At 42.1% G+C, this 22298-nt stretch overlaps 1 protein-coding gene across 1 annotated transcript in view; it reads right to left on the reverse strand.

Moving 5' to 3' along the window:
• The window catches only part of utrn (utrophin), a gene marked incomplete at its 5' end in the record, with an annotated part of 158691 nt that overhangs the window by 51330 nt on the left and 85063 nt on the right, over positions 1-22298 (reverse strand). Inside the window, 5 exons of the mRNA XM_079215612.1 lie at positions 1893-2039; positions 3022-3290; positions 5042-5171; positions 14371-14527; positions 16199-16371. Of these exons, the coding sequence (XP_079071738.1) occupies positions 1893-2039; positions 3022-3290; positions 5042-5171; positions 14371-14527; positions 16199-16371 (876 nt within the window). The remainder of the gene's footprint in view (positions 1-1892; positions 2040-3021; positions 3291-5041; positions 5172-14370; positions 14528-16198; positions 16372-22298) is intronic.

The following is a 22298-nucleotide window of genomic DNA, read 5'->3' on the forward strand; positions in this document are numbered from 1 at the left end:
ATTCTGTATTCAAAAACATGTTGGTATGACACACAGAAACTTCGAAACGTATGGGATATCTCATCATGTAAAACATCATAATATCCTGAATATGATCACGACCAGGACAAGAATCCAAAACGTCCTGTGCAAAAATACCAGAGATTTATGTATCCTTATATACTCTTCATTATTACAAAACTGTATTTCAAAAACTAAAAAGTTAAACTTTGCTAGCATCCTCCCACTCACTCCTGTACCCTTGTGAAAACTGTGTATTGACCTCTGAGGCAGTGCACCTGTGCCCTCTGTGGTCGTGGTGTTGCTTTGCTCCATGAGGCTGACTAGCAAGACAGTATTGGCAGTCTGTAATATTGAGACACTCAAACACACGCACACACACCCCAGGTGGTATGGCAGCCAGATTACAGCTGTCCACACAGGGATCTTGGAAATAGACGTAGAAAGGCCAACAGCTCAGTTTCTTTTTGGCCACTAATGGCTATTATGGCAACTGTCCCACAGAGAGGAAGATGGGAGCTGTCTGCATATGAATACCATATCCTCAAACTGCACAGCCAGGACTGGCTTGTTAGTGAAGCTGTCGCCTTCCTGCCGACTGAAATAAATAAAGTGAACGGACAACAGAGAGAAGTGTGCAGACCACTGAAACTTTGCCCTCCTCCGACTCAGTATTTGAGTTATGTTCACTCTCCAGGCAGAAAGACTATTAGTGGGAGTCTGTCCAGTACAGGGGAAATATCACAAGGCCACAAATTAGCCCAGCTACCCAGTGTAACGCTTTAAAAAGGGATGACTTAAGGTTTCCATCCAAGGTTTCATTTTTTCTCAACAAATAACTCCTGTTTATTTCTCCCCCAACTCATTTATCTTCAGCAACAATGCCGCATGACTGCATAAGAGAAAAACTTAAAATGAAGTCTGTAAAAGTTTCCATCACAGTGTCTTTGAAATCACGGTCCATCATTGCCTGCTTGGTGTCTTTTGAATTGATGCCATCTCAGCTCGGCGGTGTGACCTGCATTCAGTTCTACCGCCACTGAGCGCCACAGGCCACTGAGCTTGGTCAAGGATCTCAAAGGCGCAACGAGTCAGTCAATATAGAGAAAAATATTTTCACATCACCTCTCTCTCCAAATGTACGATAGATATAGAAACGATGAGACAACTTGTCACTGAAAGAAAAACAGAGCTAATGTGTAAATTAGGCCTGACGAGGACACAGCGTAAACAAACGGAAAGAGAGGCACAATGGACATTGCTTGATAAGGAGAACGTGTCTGAAAGAACCGACACAACTCAGGCGCTCGTCGACTTGAATTGTAGACTTAACTGACTTAACGGAGAGGATTCCACTTTCCAAATTCCTTCTGATGACTTGTAAACACACTCCACAGCTTTTCCTCTAGGGCTGAGACATGCTGCAGTCAAACAACTCCGCGAGTCCCCCAGCAGATCACACCGAGACACTCGGATGCGTGGAGAGCCAACAATGTGACTGGTGCTCTGTGAGAATAGTGGCCATTGATGTGCAGAGACAAAGTGTTGCAGTGAGCACTGGGCTGCGTTTAATAAAAACAGGTACACCGGTAGAGGGACAGCTCTCAGTCTCCTGTGTGTCTGGCTGAAACGAAGTTAAATCAGCATGCACACAGCGGGAAAAACGGGGAGAGAGAGACAAAGACAGACAGAGGAGATAAAAACTCAGGCAGGCAGTAGAAGAATGAAGGAACGGGAAGGAAGAGGATCAAGATGTATTGACCAGCATTCATTCAGGCAAGCGTGGACAAAATGCTGCAGGATGAAAAGTGGGAGAGAACCCAAGAGAAAGGAAGAAAGAAATATGTGTCTGCTCCAATATCTGCATAGGATTTTAGGAGGATTTCAAGTACCTGTAGAAGTTTCCATCTCATGTTGAGCTGGTCCAGTTGTCTGGAAGCAGTGGAGGACAGTTGGATGTCCAACGGCGTCAGCTCTGCAGAAAGCTCGTTGACGATTCTCACATCCTGCCGTAATGGGGCGGTCTCCTCTCTGAAGGTCTGAACAGAAAGTTATATGTTGTTACACGGTGATTTTTTTTTATTGTAACTGTATTATGACTATAAACGTAGGCTGTTTCATTACTATAATTGTGATGCTTGTGCTTTGACAATAATAATAATTGAGTTCCTGATGCACAGAACATTGATTATCTTCTGTTTCCTCCTAGCTGCTGTTTAACTTTTCCATGTTTACTGTGTTGAACTCATGAAGTCGAATTGGAGATAAATCAAGTTTTAAATTATGTTTTGTTGTGCTATAATAACCATTTTAAGTCTCTACTATAACATCAACATAAACTTGATGCCTAGGTACTTTGTGTGTGTCAGATACTGTAGACAAGTGTTTCCACTGTTCATAAATAGATTTATTCACAGTGGATGCTTACACAACGTGGATATAAAGCGCTATAAATGGCCAGACTGTCCATACCACTGAGAGGCAATCATTAATACGTGGTGGTGTCAGAGACTATCATTTTAATTTGACTATTTTACTGCCACTGTTTTTCCTTTTTTTCACAGTGTAGTTATTGTTTACTGTTCATTAGGAAGTAATCCTTCTGCCTGTAAACTAAATGTGCTGCTTGCTTTTTTTGGCCAGGTGACCTTGGGAAAAGACGCCCTCACACATGAGTGACATTTGCAAACAAACAAGACTCATCAAACCAAGTACATCATCAAATCAAGTGGCATTTTGCTCTGAAAAATAAAATGGGGAAGGTGGGAAATGATAAGTGAGACTTATTTCCTGGATGTGCAGTTTTGGCTTATACTACTGAGTCAAATCCCAATTGGCAGCACCAACTTTACTGTTAAATCAGTTGGTCTTCTATGAGATCCTGCAAGAAAGACTGGATGTATCCGAGTTGATTCGGTGCTGCATGCTGTAAGGATGAACAGAGCGGTGGAGTGTGTAACTCCTGACATGATGTCTTGATGATTAAGATGCTTTGGCAGGAGCGCTGTCGGTCTGACTCACCATGGTCTTGTCAATGTGGTCCTGCAGAGAGTCGATGAGCAGATCCCCCACAGGCTGCCAGGTGGCTTTGGTCTCCTCCGCCTGAGTCAGCCGCAGGTCGAGCTGGTCCATGGAGCTCTGCAGCTCCTGGAGTCGCTCCAAGGCTCGCTCCACCTGACTCTGCCAGCCACCCATGTGTCCTTTCAGACGCTCCCATCGCTCCCTCACCTCGCCTGTCTGCTTGCGGATGGCCCGGGCTAACCCTCGAGCCTTCTCCTCTGGGGTGAGGTCTGGAGGAAGAGAAGAGAAAAGACAGGTTAGGAGAGAAGTTATTTTCCTAACAAAGACAGTTTTCATTACTCTTACATATATACTTAGTTTCCATACCACTACATGGAAAGCAGGAATATCTTTCTCCAACCTTTAAAATAGAATGTCCTCCTTGCATCCAAATGAGTATTTTCTATTTCAGAAAGTCATTCAATATTCTGATAACATTTTTTCCATTTATGTACTTTTAAATACAAGTTACAATTTAAAGAAGAGACACATTCTCCAGTCAGTCTTTATAAGATATAGGAATTATAAAATATAGAACGCTGGAAGTTTTTTTAAATTACATCTTAAGGTACTGGATATCGATTTTGGGAATTTCCCCTCTTCTTGTATATAACTTTCCTTTCATTTGATTTCAGCCTGCGCAATAAGGAACACTCAACAGGAGAAGGGAGAAGAGAAGTGCAGGAGGTAATACAAAACAAGGATCTCAATCACAGTGAGGGTGGAAGTGACGGCAGCCAAGGCACAAGGAAACCAAGGGAGATAATAAAAAAAAAGAAAGGGTGAGAGACACAGAGGATAGAATATGTATGATATATCAGAGGATACAGACAGAGAGGAAGAATACAAAATTGGCAGAAGAGAAAACTGTTCCCCAAATACCCATTTTAACTAGAAAGAAAGATGAGCAGCTTTTATGAGGTCTAAGGTCTCCTCTCCGGGGCAGTGACAGGATTACCATCCACCGCTCTTATTCCCTTTCTCCCCTCCTCGCACACGCACGCACGCACACACACACACAGCAGACATCTGGGAGAAGCACTCATACCTCATACAGATACACACAATGTGAAGCTGTCTGTCTTGTGTAATTTAGAATGTGGGGTACAAACAAAACAATAAAAGTCAAAGAGACCAAACTAAATTACTAAAAGAGAGAATGCAAGACAACTGAAGTTGCAGTGTCACTATATACATAATCCCATCTCCACTGGTAAAACAACAAGTACAGCATCTCAACTTAGATCAGCTTTTTATGTATTTATACAATGAGGCGACGCTTTGATATCTGTATCAAAGATCATAGACAACAAGCCTATCGGAATGCACTCTGAAGTCTTGCCACACCCCTACACAGCCCCTTGGGAGGGTTTAATTATTTACACAGTGGAGTTTTAGTTTGAAGGGAAATGTGCTGACTTAAACACAACTTCAATGGAGCATCCGACAGAAACAGAGCAGGAATGCTGAATGAGTCTGTGCATATTTTATTCTCGGGTATAGATATTGGCATCACCACTAGCTCAGACCTTAGTGAATGGTGTTTTTAGAGCACTTAACCTCAACACTGGCACAAATAAGTCTGTATGTTTGATTTAAAGACAACCAGACAGGCCTGCTGTGCTTGTCTGAGTGATCTTTGGTACAGCGTGTACTGAATCAGACATCATGTTGATCTGGTACTCCAAGATAATTAACAAGAAGTCTACGATGACATTCTGGTGACCTATGGGGTGTAAGAACCTGAACATGTAATCGTAAAGTATAGAGCACTATTTTTACCCTCCGCCATTTTCACAAGGGAAAAAGTATTGTCCATAGGATGTTACCTTTCTAGTAACAATCCCAAAATTCAATAAGTTGCATTTTATAGAGGCATTCATTACAGTTGTGCAACCCTACATAAGACACACTATAGTTTATACACAAAGTGTCTATTATATAAGGGAGTATGTAGATTTTAAGGAGAGTGTAAACGTGCCTGTTTTTGGCTGCAAGTTCTTGCGTGGCTCTCCGGGACCCTCGATGGGCTGGTCAGCGAGAAACATCCGGGCTTGGTCCAACGTACTGATCACCAAGTACTCGCGTTCCTTCAATTCGGACCGTAGCACCTGCAGGAGAAATGCAAAGCAATGGGTTGAAGTGCGTTCCATTTATATGAAAACATTAGTGTTACTAAAAACAAATGTATTTTTTTTACTTTGTAGTCATTATAATAGAAAATACAGTTTGTGTTATCCAGTCCACTGTTTTGCAGTCATAGAAGACAGAACGAGCCATCTCAATGAGAAAGAAAGTGCATTTGAGAAACGGGTCATTCATCTATTCCCTCTACAGGTATGTGTATGTTTATCTCTTTATCTTGTCTGGTTGTCCTTTAATTAGAGGATCGGCGGCTCGATCCCCGTCCCCTAGTTCATGTCAATGTGGAAAGACACTTTACCCCAAATTGCTCCCGCAGGCTGTTCCTGTGGTGTATGAATGGGTATAAATGGTTAGATAGTCCTGATGGGCTGGTGGCACCTTGGATGGTAGCCCCTCTCATTAGGGTGTGAATGTAGTGTTAAAGCACATTGAGTTGTTGGAAGACTAGAAAAGCGGTATACAAGTACAGTCCATTTACCATTCGTCAGGACCAGTGAACTCCAAGTGAACCTGCTGAACAAGGTGTTGTATCCAGAGTGCTGCTCCCCCCACAGAAATACCCCCCAATCAACTAAATCTGTTTAAATCAGCTCCAAATTTCCTTTTCTCCCTGAAAGAGACACTTGTGATTGCCTCCCCCACTTATATGGCAAAAGAAGACAAGCAGATGTTTATTTTCAACTTATGGACGAGATAAACAACACTCTCTGCGGCTAATTAGGGCGGCTGTAGCTCAGGGGGATGAGTGGTCGTCCCGCAACCACAAGGTAGCCGGCTCCATCCCCAGTCCCCCATAGCTCACATGTCGAAGTGTCCCTGAGCAAGACACCGAACCCCCAACTGCTCCCTGGGTGCCCCACAGGGCTGCCCACTGCCCCCCATCCAGGGATGGGCCAAATGCAGAGAAGAATTTCCCCAAGGGGATTAATAAAGGATAATTTCTTCTTCTTTTCTTCTTCTAATTAGGTGATTGCGGAGTCTTCCCGTATAAAGCGGAAAAGTCAGAGATAAGAGCCAAAGAGCAGCTATGTCAGGAGTGACAGCAGGAGTGAGAATGCTGTAAACAGAGCGGCGATTGAAGGAGAAGACCCTGCACCCTGAATAGTGCAGGGTCAGATAGAGCATTTCTTAGGGGTCGCTGTGAAATTAGCTGAGTGATCTGCAGAGTAAAGTGAGTTGCTTGGAGCAATAACGCTGCAGGAATCATCATTACCGAGTCGGCTAGTTATACCACATATCGTAGTCATCTTCTTATACTGAAGGCTCACACTGCGATACATAGACACATTACGACACATGTAGCCATCTACACACATTCAAAGTCCTTATATGGGCAAAAAATAATAAAAATAAGAAATCACACCTTTCTTAACCTCATGTCAACGAGTCATCCTCGCCACAGCCGGATTAAAAAACAAAATAGGGGAGTAAGCATGGCATGTAACGATATAATTATTCTGGTTTTAACATAAGTGTGACCCCTGGGGAACTTCATTGCCTATCGAAGTGTGAGATTGCTTTGTGAGGAGGCAATGTAGTCGAAGATGCTGTGAGGAAAGTTAATTAGATGGGACGACTTGCTTTGATAAAGTCTCACACTTGTCAGACTCATCCAACAGACGAGTGCAGCTAAAATGAGACGCCAAAGATTCTGTTTTGTAGTCATGCACACAACATTGACTGAGCGGCAGATGTCAAACATGCTGGGTTCATTGGGATCGCGTATACGTACCATCTGGAGAGATACAAAGATGTGGGAAGAAATAGCAGGGCAAGAGGGTGGAAAGTAACAGTCTGCTGCTCACAGGCCTTGAGATGTACTTTTTGTTCTAATTTCAAACTAACAAAGCTAATTTCAGGAACTAAGTTGCTGTTAAGTTAAGTTTAGACCACTGCAATGACAATTCCACACAGGGTCCTGTGGACAAAAGTACCCTTGCATTGAAATGGAGCATCCCACTGAAGATAAATTAAATCACACTTGCTAATAAATGGTTTGCTCCGTTCCAATGATTTCCTACCTGCTCACAAGGAGGAAGCATAAAAGGCAGGTGGCTCAGAGAGTGGACCATGAGAGATAAAGTAAATGAGAGGCGATTGAAGAAGAGGAAAAGAGGTGTGTATGTGGAGTCCAGATAAGAAAAGGAGGGTGGGAACTAAGCTGCGAGGACAACTGCCGGCAGAAACCAACTTCTTGCTTTTTCATCAGTTTGTTGTTTTACACTGACAGATTTGTTGGTGGCTTGAATTGGGCTTTGAAAGGGATCACATTAAGTGTGGAGATGTTGTTTATTCACATATATTATTTGCATAATGAGTTTAGCAGGTAAAATATTCTGATATCAGTTTACTTGCGTCACAATAATTTCTTCCTGCAAATCACAGATAGCAGCTTGCGTGAGCACAAACAACAACATCCCTGTTGGATAAAACAGAGACGCCTGATTACAACCGGATAAAAAAAAGGAACTCAAATGGCTGCTGCTGTGAAAATATTTACAGACTTTGACTCTGTTTTGTGATTCACAGATCCTAAAGCGTGCATAGCAAAATCTCTGAACATTTGCTTTAGGCCCGGATGATCATTCAATGCTATCTAAGGCTACAACAACAAATATTGTCAAATTCAATAAATCAACCGATTTGTTTTTTTTCAGTCAATTAATCATTTTGTGCCAAAAACACATCTTTAAATTGCTTGATTGAACACTCCAAAATCCAAACATATTCAAATTACAATGAAAAGACACCAACACTCCTATTAATGGAAATGAATGGTTTGGTTTCAGCACTGATTTTGTTTCTAAACTTTTAGCAGAAAGCAGTGTGATTTTGTATACATCTTGTGCTGAATTGTTGTAATTAATTGTCTTGAGTTGATTAAAAGTTCCAAATCAGCGACTTTGACTTTGTTAACTTCTGTTTCCGAGGACACAAATGAACTTTGAGGCCCGGTCTTGATCAAAGCGACAAGACCCGAGACTAAGAACCTTTCGATTGCCTCCTAACGGCTCTCAACATGGTGAAGGTGATCTGACGGCTCATAGGCAATGGTGCCGTCAGTGCTAACTGTGCAAACTACGTTAAAAAGTGCTGACAGAACTAACTGTTTATCAGAAGGGGAACCGGAGGGTGGGTGCTACCAACCAAGACGACGCTGTCTGTTGGGACGACGTTATCAGCTGTAACCGCCGTATGAGAGCGTTGCAGAGCAGAAACCGTGAGCTAACCAGTGGGACACGCTCACATGCACCAACATGCACCAACATGCACTAAGAGCACACAAGGCAAGGGGAAGCGAAATCAAGGGAATAACAACAGACAAGGAGGGAGAGTGACTCCATTCTCTGCTCAGGTAGACATTACTCCGCTGTATCTCTACAGAGCAAATAGTTGTTTACTACTATATTAACATTCTGATGTTAAATACACTTCCTTTAATATTGTGACAATCATATAAATAACCATATCACACAGCCCCGAGTTTGATAAATACTGTATTATTGATACTATTACAATAGATGTTGAAATGTATGACAGCATATCATCATTTACTGTTAAGTGGCTCCAAAGAGACACAACAAAGACACAGAAGTGCCGGGTAATTCCCTCTGCTAGAAACAGCCTCTGTCTGTCATCCAACCATTGGGTATCCTTGCAGTTCAGACAGGCAACCTCTCCAAAGACCTTTCCCCAACACTCAAATGAGTCTTTTGAGAGATATTTCACACTTGTACACACATTATCAGAGTGACAAACAAGGACACACTTTTCAGAGGATGAGAGCATGAAAGGTAAATATCAAACAGATGTACAGCTTTATGAAAAAACTTTTTTTAATAAAATCCCAGGTGGCTTTCGAGTGATAAGACATGGCCGTCTATGTCAAAGATGAAAAGGACCACTATGTCTTTCCTATGCTTCACTAGTTTTTCGCACTGGCTAATCCGAATACGGTTTGGGCCTCTGTGATTTGTGAAGACCAGAGGAAGACAAGGCTCCTGTCAATCCCACAAAAATTGATGAGGGACTGCGACCTTGGTTGTTTGTGCACGTGTGTATCGAAATGATTGTGTCCATGTCTGTGATTTTGGGGTACCGTAGTAAGACAGCAAACTCTTATCACCGTGTGCCCTGTGCAGTGGTGGAGATAAGGTACCATCACAACACCGCTACTTTCCGAGCTCTGCCAAACATCCCTCTTTCCCGCTCTCAAAACCCTGCAATCTCAGCCTCACCGCAATATTACCGCACCCCTAATTTTCAGGAGGAAATATAAGCCTGCGGAAAGGAACACTACAATATACCAGTTGTAAACATCAGAACAGCACGTGACTGTGACTTAAGGAGACTTTTGAAAATAGGGTTCACTCACATTCAAAGAAATTACAAATCAGTCAAGACACAGATGAATAAAAAATTAATACAAAATTAACTATGTTTTTAGTGAAGGCAAATGTTTGACCCAAATTCGATTTTGCAACTCCATACAGTTACACGGCTCCAAAAGAAGCCTCAGTGTGACTTAGTACAAACATTATATTTGCACCTTTCCCCTAAACACCCACAGTTATCTTGGAATAGCCAACAGCTACTGATATGTAGTTGTTGTTGTTAAGATCACACTTATCGACATGCTCTGCTAATCTACTGCTTCCAGCCTGAGCCATGTTTAAATAAGTAAAATACCAACAGGGCCATGTGTCAGACGAATAAAATAGTAAAGTACAGTTAAATAATACCAGTTTCTAGTACAACATAGTTAGTTTATTTATCGAAAATATGTATTGGATATGTTTATTTGATAACGTTGCTGCCACTGCAATGATCTTTCAAGGAGTTTAGTCCAATGAAGAAACATTTTTTGTTGCTTCTGGCAAAAAGGAATATTTTCAATTCCCAATGCAAATTATTAACAGTTATTCATTAATGTCTTTGTTGAACAATTGTTTTTGAGAATTTATTTGCTAAAAGAGCTGCATCCTGTGGCTGGAGACGAGGCTGATGAGAGCAGTGAGAATTAATCAAAACAGTAACGCCAAAACCATGAGCTGAAATACTAAAATGCTTCGTCGAGGTAAAAGGAACTTCAGATTTAGATGATATTTATCTGTGAGTTCTTTTCACATACATGTATTGATGTTATTGTTAATACAAATATATTGATCATAGGAGCTTTGATGGTTTATGCTGTTGAGGTGTAGTGGAAACATATTCCACGATAGTGTACCCTAAATCTGTAACGTGTATTAGTAAGCCATGTACTTGAACTTTAACAAAAACTGTACTCAACAAGCAGGGCTACACACGGTCAGGATGCAAGTCTGCCAACAAAATGCAAAGAAAAAAAACAATAAAAAGTTACTCAAAATGAGGCAATTGAGGATATATAAATGCCCTTCCTCTCCTGAGAGATAAGGTAAAGTCCAGCCCAGCACTTTAATTCATTCCATTCTCCTTTACTACCTGTCCGATCAACTGCAAATGGTGCAAATCAATCATGCTGGCACAATGATTAAAATGGGTTCTCCAGCGGAGTATTAGGCCCTCCTCACTTTCGACAGGGTAATTGTGCCCTGCTTAAGCATATTAAGAGACTGCTAAAGAAACCAAGTTAAATACATTTAAATTTAAATTGTTTGCTTACTTATTCACTCTAAAACATTTGGAGAAGTGTTTAAAAAGACTTAACTGTCTAGCAATGTAGACAAGAAGCCAACTGTTGCTAAAAGATAAGAGTTGTTAAAAAATGCCCACAAGCACTTGGTCCCTTGTTCCCATTTCTTAACGCTGTTAATTTAATAGAGGAGATTGATGAGTTTAATCAGCTGAATGCTGACGGAGGCCTTTTATTGGATAATTGAATATGCAATTAATAAACGCAATTATGGGCATTTTAGCAAAGGAAAACACAGACACAAATCAATACAGAGAGGAAGAAGCACAACGTCTATCAAGTAAGACAGGTCTGTCTGTCTGTCTGTCTGTCTGTCTGTCACTCACTCACTCACTCACTCACTCACTCTCTCACTCACTTTTAAAATTCCTCCTCTGAGTTGGCAAATAAACAGGAAGGCTTTCAGGCAGAATCTAATGCAACAGTTGTGTTAGAAACTGAATAACCTGAAAATAGACAGGGGTAAGTGCCCCATGTTTCTGCCCCTAATAACTGCCTTTCCTCCACACAGAAAGCTCTTTCCTCCTCTTCCTGTCCATCACTTTCTTGAACGGACAACTGCTCTCTCATATTTTTCTTCCCTCTGATTCTTTAATAACAAGCAAGCAATATCCGTTGCTCTCTGTTGGGCTAAGTGGCTCAGCCTTCACCTTTATATTTTTTAAATCTCCGAGAAAAAACGAAGCGGGGAAACAGACAAGTTTTTCCACTTAGCCCTTCTAAGCCCTCTGTACCGCATAGATACCTGTTTCCATATAGAAATGCACTTTTCCCCCATCCCACTGACTGAGTAGCTGTGTATCACTGAGTGACTGAAGTGAGTGTGCGTATGTATCCGCGAGCACAGGGGAATAGCATGTGTGTGTGTGTGCCGGTGTAAGCAAGTAATAGAGCATAACGTGTTCAAAGCCACAGCTCTTTGTGCTGCTCAACCCCCTCATCCCTTTCAGGGTCGGCAAGACCCCCAGGCCAATCTATTAAGATTACAAGGAGGAAGCGAAGGGAAAAATATACTGAAACATAGTCAAAATGAAAAAGTGAGCCTTCAACTCCCTCGTTCCATTATTTCCTATTCCAGCGTTCTCAAAGCTGAAGACCTGGAGATGAACACGGAAATGGAGAGAGGACAGCGTGAGAGAAAGACTGTAAAGAAAGGAGACGCAAAAGGCAAGGGAGACCGACAGCAGGACAGACGCCACGGAGGAGAAAACGAGACAGCCGAGCTGAGAGAGGGTAATGAGAAAAGGAAGGTGAAAATAGAGATGCGGGAAGATTGTATTCTCCTGCAGTTATTATGTGCTTGCAGTCCCATTCCTTATTTAATGGACCTACACTGATCTGCTGTGTTGAGGCCTGTCTATGTTTTCTGTCAGTTTCTGAGAACAAGATACACCTCGATGTCATCTCAGACCTCAAGAGGACACGTTTTGATTAACCTGGGCAGTTGTTTGTTGTCTAGTGGCTCAAAATGCACACAGAACTGAGGCTTAGATGCCGAGTCCTTCATTTAAGGTATTACATGGCAGTATAACCTCTCTTTTTGTCGCATAACCCCAAGCATGAATATGTTTCTTTTAAATTCATACATCTCTTTCCTTCACAGACTGAATATATAATGAGGGAAAGACCATTCCCTGGAGACATTATATTGACATGGTCTGGAATTGTCCTGGCAGTAATAGTTTAATAATATAAGATTTTAGCCATGATTTTGGGAAAAACTATTCCTTTACATAATCAGTTCTGCTTTTGAATGATGATTCTCCATTAAATCATTAAAAGTATATACTTAGCAGGCATTACAGCCGCCAAGAAATTGATTGTCTGCCCATGCAAAGAGCCCCACTCTGTCTCTACAATAGATTAGTTATCTGACATTCTCAAATTTGGGTCTTTGAAATTAGAGGCCGCAAAAATGCAAAAGCAAATTTTTCTGATGTTGAAGCCTTAGTTCTCCGTTTCTTTGTTGTGGGTTAGGATGAGGTTTAATATTATAGACTTTTAAATATGTTAAAACTTTTCTTATTTCCTTTTTTACATCTTCTCTTTCCATGTATTAGTCTCAAGGAGGGTTTGATTTCCCTCCTTATGATAAAGGACATATCTTATTACAGCTTTATTGGAAACTGATGGTGTCTCCGTGTGCACAATTGCTTTATTATTTTTGACGAGTATTGTAGCTACCAAAATGAAACAAGAAAATGTCACGTAAAATGTAGTTAAATAACACATTTGAAATGCTTGAGCTTAGAATTGTTGAACTGTAATAACACCATACACGTCCTTAAAGTGGATACACATGTACCGGGACACGTACACGGACGTAAATGTGCTGTCGTTGTGTCGTGTGAAGTAAGCATCATATACACAAATGTGATGGATGAGTGTGTGTGTGAGTGTCCCAGAGGGTCAGAGGCTGTGTGTGTGTGTGTGTGTGTGTGTGTGTGTGTGTGTGTGTGTGTGTGTGTGTGTGTGTGTGTGTGTGTGTGTGTGTGTGTGTGATCCTTCGCCAACTCACAACAGCACGTGTATTAACCCTTGGGGAATCTTGGGGAAAAAAATAATAGCGTGGAGAACGGCGTGCGGAGAAACGCATTACGATGTCAAGAGCGACATCAACAGTAGCAGCGGCCAGCAGACTGGGAGTTAACCGTAGCCACAGGGTGAGTCATCTATCTGAAAGCAATTACACGCCAATGCACTATCACAATAACCAGTGGTTACAATAAATAATACAGTGGGGAACACGGGTGACAAATAGCAGTATAGACAAAGGTGTGAATGGGTCGGCACCAAAAGATATTGATCTCTTGTTAGAATAAATGAAAGTGTGGAATAAGAGTGATAAATAACAATATTTCTAGGAATTAAATAGAAGGAACAACACTGATTGTGTAGTAGTGATTTTGATATTGGTTTTTAACTCTGCATTGACACAAGCGGTATGCATGTTGACTGCTGAGGTAAAACATCCCGAGGTTGTTGTGCTTGACTGTGGCAATCTTTTCCTAAATGTACTGCAGCCACCATGATGACTGGCGTAATGTAAAACATGTTGGGGTGATTACTGCTACTGCTTTACAGTAACAGTATCTTCCTGTGATTTCAGTCCGGACTGTTTGGCAGTTGTGTAGCCACTCAATACAGTGACTGAATCTTGCACCAGCACTATAAAATACTGTTCAAATACCTGGATTATCATCTTCAATCGGGATCATTTACCAGGTACAGCACAAGATTAGACAGGCTAATCCAGCGTTGTATTGCCTCATCTTGTCTGGGAGCAGAGTAATTTTCAATTACGCAGGACGGCACAGGTGGAAATCACAAGATGAATGATGGCTTAATTCTATTTAACTGATGCAGTCAAATATAATTAAGTCCTAGTAATGTTATGAACATGATCCAGTTGCCTTTGACTTAAGGGCTCTGTAAACCCACTCAGGTGTTTTTATTTATTATTTGTTGCCTGTGGCGACAGAATGTACCGTGCAGTGGTTCTGCTGTTGCAGCAGGGTTGGGACATCTCCTCCAGTTGGCATCTGCTTGGCGAGCTCCTCATCCTTCAGGCAGATCCACCTCCACAGCTCCTCCAGGAGGCCCAGAAGACGAGACCAGCGTTCAGCACTCGCCTCCAGATGGGCTCTGCCAACATACACCATCCGCTTACTCTATTATTATACTGTGTGCATGTTCAACTCTCACTATTGAAGCCAGACACAGTCTTGTACAGACATAGAGCTGTCTATTTAAGAGACACACATGTAACATTAATGTAGACCTATTAAAGGCTGATACATTTATACAGAAGTAATGGCAAATATTCTTTTATTTTTAAGAAACTGATTATATAAAGAATAGAGCACAGCTCACCCGGTATCAGACTAACTGAGATGCTGGAGCTAAAGATCTGTGCAAAATCATTTTATATAACAAGCTCTTGGTCAGAGACCTTCTTCAAAGTGAGAACCAGGCAACTGATTCTATAAAAAGGTTCAAAGCTTGTAAAAACATAGAAGAAATCAACAAAAAAAAGCCTTTATTACTAAAAAAAGCCCTGTAAAAGCCTGGTACCTGACCACTCGGGTGGTAGATTTTATTAATAAAAGGGAACACAGTTAGACACTAATTGCGTGGGTGGTAGCATACAAGCAATATGTGTTGATAAGCACTTTAGTTTTTCTCCTCTGCTCGAGGCATAATGTTTCTGAACACTGTGTACAGAGACCTCCTATTGCCGCTCGCTGAGTTAGCCATAATTACACATGTACTGCAATTAAGGCATAATGGGCTATATACAATCAACAAACCCGGTACCCCTCTCCCACACAGACTGATCTCTCACCGTCTATTTTTCTCTCGCTTGTCTTCCTGTGGAACATGTCCAGCCCATTATGTCTGCACTGCTTGACCTTGACCCCAGAACTTTCCAGGGAAAAATCTTTCCCTGCACCTTGTTTCTTTCCCCTCCCTCGCCTCTTTAGCCTCTCTAACCCTTCCGGTTTCCCCAACGCTTTGTTGTGCTCCTCTGCTGCTTCTCTACATCTTCCCTCCTTCTCATTGTCTTCATCTCCATCTGGCCCTGTCAACTTCACTTCCACCTTCACTTTCTTCACCCTCTGCATCCCCAATCTTATTTATTTATGCCAAGGTTGCAGCTGACGCAGCATTGTCTCTGTCCTCAGATGTTGATGTGCCACTGTGGCAGCTATGTCCTCCTTTTGGAGCTGGATCTCATCCCTGTGCTTCATGGCGGACATGTGGAGCACAGGAAGCTACTGTATCAGTACAGCTGACAGGAAACAACAACCAATTTAAATATTCCACAACATGCTAGAGTTGGTTTTCCATGAATCCAAGACATGGGAGCAGAGAGTAGTGAATACGCCAGTCAGCCGTATGGGAGATATATTATTAGTTAAATACAGAGTTAAGTGTATTGGTAAGTTAAGAGTTGAGAGTGGCTTTAATCTATAAGCCTAAATCTAGATTTGGGCTTCACGTAAAGTGAAATCAGTGTATTTTAGAAATATCTCTGACTTCTTGGTTGATTTACTATACATTTCTTTTTTTGTTATTGTGTTTTTGTATTTAATATGTTGGAATTACACTTCAGACACTCACTTCTGCAATGTGTCATTCACTGGCTGCTTCAAATAGTAAACTGAAGCAGATACATCGTGCCAAGATGTTTTTTTTTCCTTCCCAGAGTTGAGGGGAGCAAAAGGGCAGAAAACTGAAATCTGAGCTGCTTGACCACAAACACTGGAGCAAGCACACATTCTATTGGTACGTATTGGAGGACGTTTTACTGACCGGATGTTGGCAGATTTGGCCTTCAGGTCGCTCCAGCGTTGGTTCATGTCATCCAGTCGATGTTGGAGGAACACAGCTTCATCTGAGCTGCCCAGCGCCTTGACCATCTTCGACTTATTTCCGTCCACACTCTTGTAGATGTCATTGTGGGCATCGATCTCAGCCTGGATGTCCTGCAAATACACAGACACAAAAGAATTGTCACAAGTGAACAATTCTACAGGGAAACTGAAGTCCCTGAGAAAATGCACAGTCAAGGGCAGTCAGTCAGGCAGGTTTATTGCAAAATCATCCACAAGTTGGACATCAAAGTCTTCTCGGCTGTAGCAGCCTTCAACAGTATTCAAGAACCGAAAATAACGTTGCATTTTGTCGTAAGGGCTTGAGTGAGTTCACAGCGCGCACACAATAATTCCAGGGGGAAGAGAATATTTTTTTTTATTATATTTTCATGAAATGTCCTCAAGGTACTTTTTGACTCTTTGACTAAAAAGAATTTAGCATCTACCCTTTCACTGACTTCCAAGGCCTACCCGAACCAGAAGCAAATCCCCAGGCAATGCCTGCCTCCATACTAATGCTTCATTAGGTTAAACCAGGGCTTCACCAAATCAAGCTTTGATCATTTTATGCTGGGATACTGTATGCAATACTTGTGTATTGCAGTGCTATTCCAAAACACTGTGATGATGTGTGTGTGCGGCTGCAAGATGCCACTACATTACAATATGACAAAGTACAATTTTCCCATGTATATAAGTATCCTTAACAAGGCTGCACTATTACACAACCACATCTCAAAGGGTATGCGAGTGTTTGTGTGTGAGGGTGGAACCACAAGGGGGGAGGGGGTGACGCAAGAAGAGGATCCTGTCAAATGTTTTATTTTTAGATGTGTAAAACTGCTCCATTTTCTCTTCTCTCTCTCTTGCTAGTGGGACTCCCTTCAGTTCAACCCATTTGAACTACAGATAAAGAAAAGACTCCAATACCATGTGGATGAGTGTAACACTGCCTGCAGCAGAGACAGATTTGCAAATGGGAAGAAATGAGTGTCGATAAGAGAAGTGTAACGAGACATATAGCATACATAGTATGGTAATAACACATATTGTGTGTGAAATTACCCCTTTTCAGTGCCCGCAGTTGTCGCTTGTGTATCCATCTCGTTGCATTACAGATTGGAAATTACTGAAATCCATCAACATTTTCATTTTACAAATCCTGTAAAACGTATCTAGGAAAATGAAATAATTGTTGCTGCACTGTTTTCTTATAGTCTCTGTGACCAACATAGGCAATTGGAGTGTTTCGTTTGCATATTGGTTACCGTAAATCCAATGTGCCTGGGAAAAATGACGAATCACACAAATACCAATATACTTATGTAGAAAACATATATTAGAGGGAACATACAGTAATGACCCCCCACCCCATTCTCATACAAATATAGACACAAACATACCCATCAGCAAGGGCTTCAAGGCAACTAAATGAAGGCTGAGACACCATGAAAATGATGGTGTTTGACACATGTGTAAAGTAACTGGAGCTTCAATGCTGGAGACTCCTGTCCATGCCAGTCTAGGGATGCACTGATCTGACTTTTTCAGCTCCAATACTGAAAGTGATATCTGGTCTTTGGGTATAGATCCAATACCTTATATTAATAAGATGTGTGCCTCACTACGTGTAAGTGACCATTATTTTATGTGAAAGGCAACATCAGGCTCCGTGTTATCATTGCTTTCCAACTTTGTAAAAAAAGAAGTAACAAATGAATAGATATAAATGCCCTGAATTGTTATTTATTAAAATAATGGCACCAGATGGGCATATTGTCACCTATACCGGATCCAGCAATTTGAGTCAGTAACGGACCGATATCTGAATTTTTAACATTGCATCTCGTGTGAGGACTAGATTTCACTGTGCATGTATTGTACTACACTGATATGACGATGGTACTTCTCTATTTTAGCGTCCTTGAAGGGACTGAGGATGTGGCACAACACATGGGAGACACAGAGGGGATGCAGGTTAGGTGCAAATGACAACATGTGGTCCAGTAAGTGGACCATGTGATCACAGCTCAGCTTCTCTGTAAACTGTGTTCTCGTAAAAAATAAAAATGGACAAAATACAATCCAGCTACAGTAAAACCAGAATACTCTCAAAACAACTATCAATTACCACAGTCATCCGTGGCACCGCGCTGCAATTTACTGAATGCCAATAGCCATTTCACAAAGGCTGAAGCAAATCCCTCCACTGTGATCTGCAAGGATAATCACCCGCTGGCTTTTTGACACAAATCAAATGCCTCTTAAAGGTCATAGAAGAGAGAAAAAATGAGCGAGAGAGAGAAAGAGACAGACAAGCAGACGGAAAAAGAGACAGTAAGAAAGACAGAAAGACAGACATATAGGAAAAGACACATCGTGAAAGACAGAGTCATTCTGTCACTTAGCCAGCTGGCCGGGTTTCAAGTCATCACCCAAGTGCTTTCCTTTTCGTTTTTCTTTGCACTTCTACTTCCACTGGAAGTAATACTGACTGCACACACACCAGCACGTACTCTCACACAGTCACAGAAGACACAGACTGTGTGGGCAGACAGAGGCACATACTGTATATTCATTTACAAAGCTCCCTTTAAATTTCATTTCACCCACTGAAAGACTACTTTGAGCCAGTGGTTTATGTATGTCAGTGAGTGTCCCGGGGCGCATTAAGTGTGGTGATGGATCACTTTCTGTCTCGTGCTCTTTAACACACACACACACACACACACACACACACACACACACACACACACACACACACACACACACACACACACACACACACACACACACACACAGTACTACCAAAACAGAAGACATTTGTGTGCCACAGGTCAGCGTGTCAGCTACAAAAACTCTATTTGCCACTATTCTATGATTTATTCATGGCTTATTGATAGAAATTAACTCAATATGGGGTTTTCAGTCCTGGCAAAAGATCTCAAAATCACATCAATAGCTTTAGGCTAATCGTAAAGATACTAAAGACAGTGAAAACATGATAAATAAACAATCATAAAAAAGCGCACGTGTACATAACGGAAACAGACAGCTACTGACTCAACTGAATCATTCATTCTGGGAGGGAAATTGAAAGGTTAATGGGTTCTGAATCTTGTGCACACTTTAATGAGTGATACAGATTTGTTGGCAGGCGGCTGGTTGGAGCCCAGATAAGATGTGACAGACTCTCCTACGTTAACTGAGGTTAAAACTACTACTTAGAGCTTTATGAAGAATACAAGCCTTAAACACACAATTAAGCTGAAAAATGTCCTTTTGATGATAATTTTGCCCAGAATAGGTATCTCACATTGACAAACAACTGTGACCCTCACTGGGCGAAGCCATGTTTGTCTTTAGCCTTTAATAACACAATTACTGTAAAGGTTTGCTTTGACAAATTAGACCTAATTCAAGGCTCTGGGTCTCATTCTATACTAATTCTCTCTCTGCATGGTAGCGCTCTCTAATACCCAGCAAAGCAGGCTAGAACAGATTATTCCATTTTAATGAGTGCAATAATGACTGTTGAGACCTTATAAAGCAGACTACATTAGGCCCACAACTACAAACACAAGGGGAGAGGGAAAATCAATGGTGACTGTGTTTGTATTCATGGTGTTAAAACAACGTAAAAGCCACTGTGAGACTAAGATCAAGCCATCATCAGAAATGCATCCCAAGATCAGTAAATTTATATACCTGTTCAAGCTTTTTGAGCAGCTCCTGCAAGCCGAAGTTCAAGCTAATCATATTGGAGCGTGTGAACAGACTCCTCCCGCTCCTTCCAGTGTCTACATGTTCTCGACTGTCAAACAGGTGGAAGGTTGGCAAGGAGTCAGGACAGGTAGGTAAGTCCTCCAGTGGTTACGGTCAAAACAGATTCCTTCAAGGCTTGGATCAATGTTAAATCCAAAGGACAAACAAACTTGAATCCAACCACAGAGAAACCCAGCTGTTGTAAAGAATTCAAAAGCAAGAGGGTCAAATCCGGGTCGCAGTCCCAAAACAGGCAATTCACACACCCCTCGGCAGCACTTGGGCATGCGTGGCGGTGTGTGTGCTCGCCCAATCCCGCCACATGTTCGTCGCATCCTCTTTGGAAAGGCAGCAATGCTGAGAGTTGGGGTGACGGCTACCCTGCAGTCATGCTTCAGAGCGGGGACTAGGATTAACGGGAAGATTGGTGCCACTGTAGGTTTGACAAAGTCGAGGCTGGAGGCTGACAGCTGATTTCCTCTGGCCAGGAATGGGGCACTAAAACTTGGAGAGAAATCCAACAAATCTTGGGTGGACGTCTGCAAAAGGGAGATAGCGGTTTGTGTCTTGAGGGACGAGCCAGCTGATGTAGATCTCCCAATGGCCGAGGACAGGTCTGGTTCTCTCCTTCAACTTTGTTGCACTTTCCTTCCTGCACTTCCCCTCTGGGCATGAAGGAAGCTGTTTACACGATGTCCGGCAGTCCAACCCAAGGCAGGGCTGTGGCATTCACTCTCAATTACTCTGATAAAAAGCACTCTATTCCTGCCGGTCACACTACTCTACACACCTCAAGAGGAGAAGCACAAAGAGGCACATGATTTGCCTTCTTGTTCCCCTGAGTCAAAAGTAACGGGCTCAAAGATACAGTCACCTTAGTGTCTGCCTTACTCCCCGCCCCTCGGGTCTCCAGCCCCGGTCTGGTCTAACTCTATCACACCCTCCTAATCACTGCCATGACTGGGCCACTTAGTCAAAGAATGCCTTCTTCTTTTTCTGGAGCCACGTGTTCGCAGGGAGCTGCCTCAAGACTTGGCGTCCCGATCCTGTGTAGGTAGCCGGACTCGCCAGCCTCTTTTGAGTCGAAGCTCTGCCGATTATCTTCTCTTTGCCTCTTAAGAGGGAGGAGAGGTTGATTCGTTTGTCATCCTGTTCGCTCTCACCCCCACTGGGACGAGGAAACTTAAAAAAGTTACGCTTTCTTCTTTGGCTTTTTGTTCCTTACGGGGTCACACAAACTCTCCGGCTGGTGTCCACGTCCCTCTCTCCTCTTCCTCTGTTGCTCTCGCTCTCTCTGGCCACTAGCCCCACTCTTTCACACAGCTGTTTATTATTTTGATCAGTATCCTCCCTTTCCCCTCCTCTGCCTACCTCTCTCGCTCTCTCCCTCCCTCCTAAACTAACTCAACACGCTACACACCCACTTCCTGAGGCCTGTTTGGGCAGAGAGCATGGTATAGAGTGGAACGTTTAGAGTAAACTTTGTATGCACTTTATATGGAATTTAGTAGTTAGGAAATGATTCAAATGTAAGAATGGCTAAAAGTTAGAAGTGATGTAAATGAAAAAGAAGGTTAAGAGAAAGAAAGTGAGGGCAGAGCAACAAGTGAACAGAGTTCCACAAGGGGAACTTTCTACCCGTCTGGCTCAGAGGAAATCTGGCTGTTTTGTTAAAAGAATAAAAGACAGGGCCAGACATAAACTTCTGTACAGAGGACATTATTCATGCATTTTAATCAATGTTCAACACCTTTCTTTGACAGCTCCCATTTAAAAAGATCAACTCCAGAAGCCTGTTACAGTTCAGGTCCCATCATTTGAATACCATCAGCCTGCAGAGGACCGACTGCGTTAAGCAAGCGCTGTGATTCTACTACAGAACAGAGGCCCAATGATTTAATGAGTCGACAAATAACAGGTTTGGAGAGGCTTGTGTAGAGGCTGTGGTCTATAGGGCTATGTAAAAGAGATGAGAGTTTTACATTAATGCATTCCATATATTTAAACCTGTATGCGGAAGTCTTTGTGTGAGAGTGTGTGTTGGCATTTTGAACAGCAGGTTAGACATGTGGTGTGCATCAAAGACACACAGACAGATGGCTGTCGAGTGAGGAAAAAAAGAAAAGATACAATACAACATTGCATATTCATAAGAGAAAGACTTTGAAGTGCGCTTAGCTAATTAAAAATATTTACATACTCGAGGCCCTTAAACAGCATTTTTGATCTACGCAGACAAATATATACTATTTGAGGGCTTTCCAGCGAAGGAT

This window comes from Taurulus bubalis (genome assembly GCF_910589615.1).
Source record: "Taurulus bubalis genome assembly, chromosome: 3".
In the NCBI taxonomy this organism is placed as follows: domain Eukaryota; kingdom Metazoa; phylum Chordata; class Actinopteri; order Perciformes; family Cottidae; genus Taurulus; species Taurulus bubalis.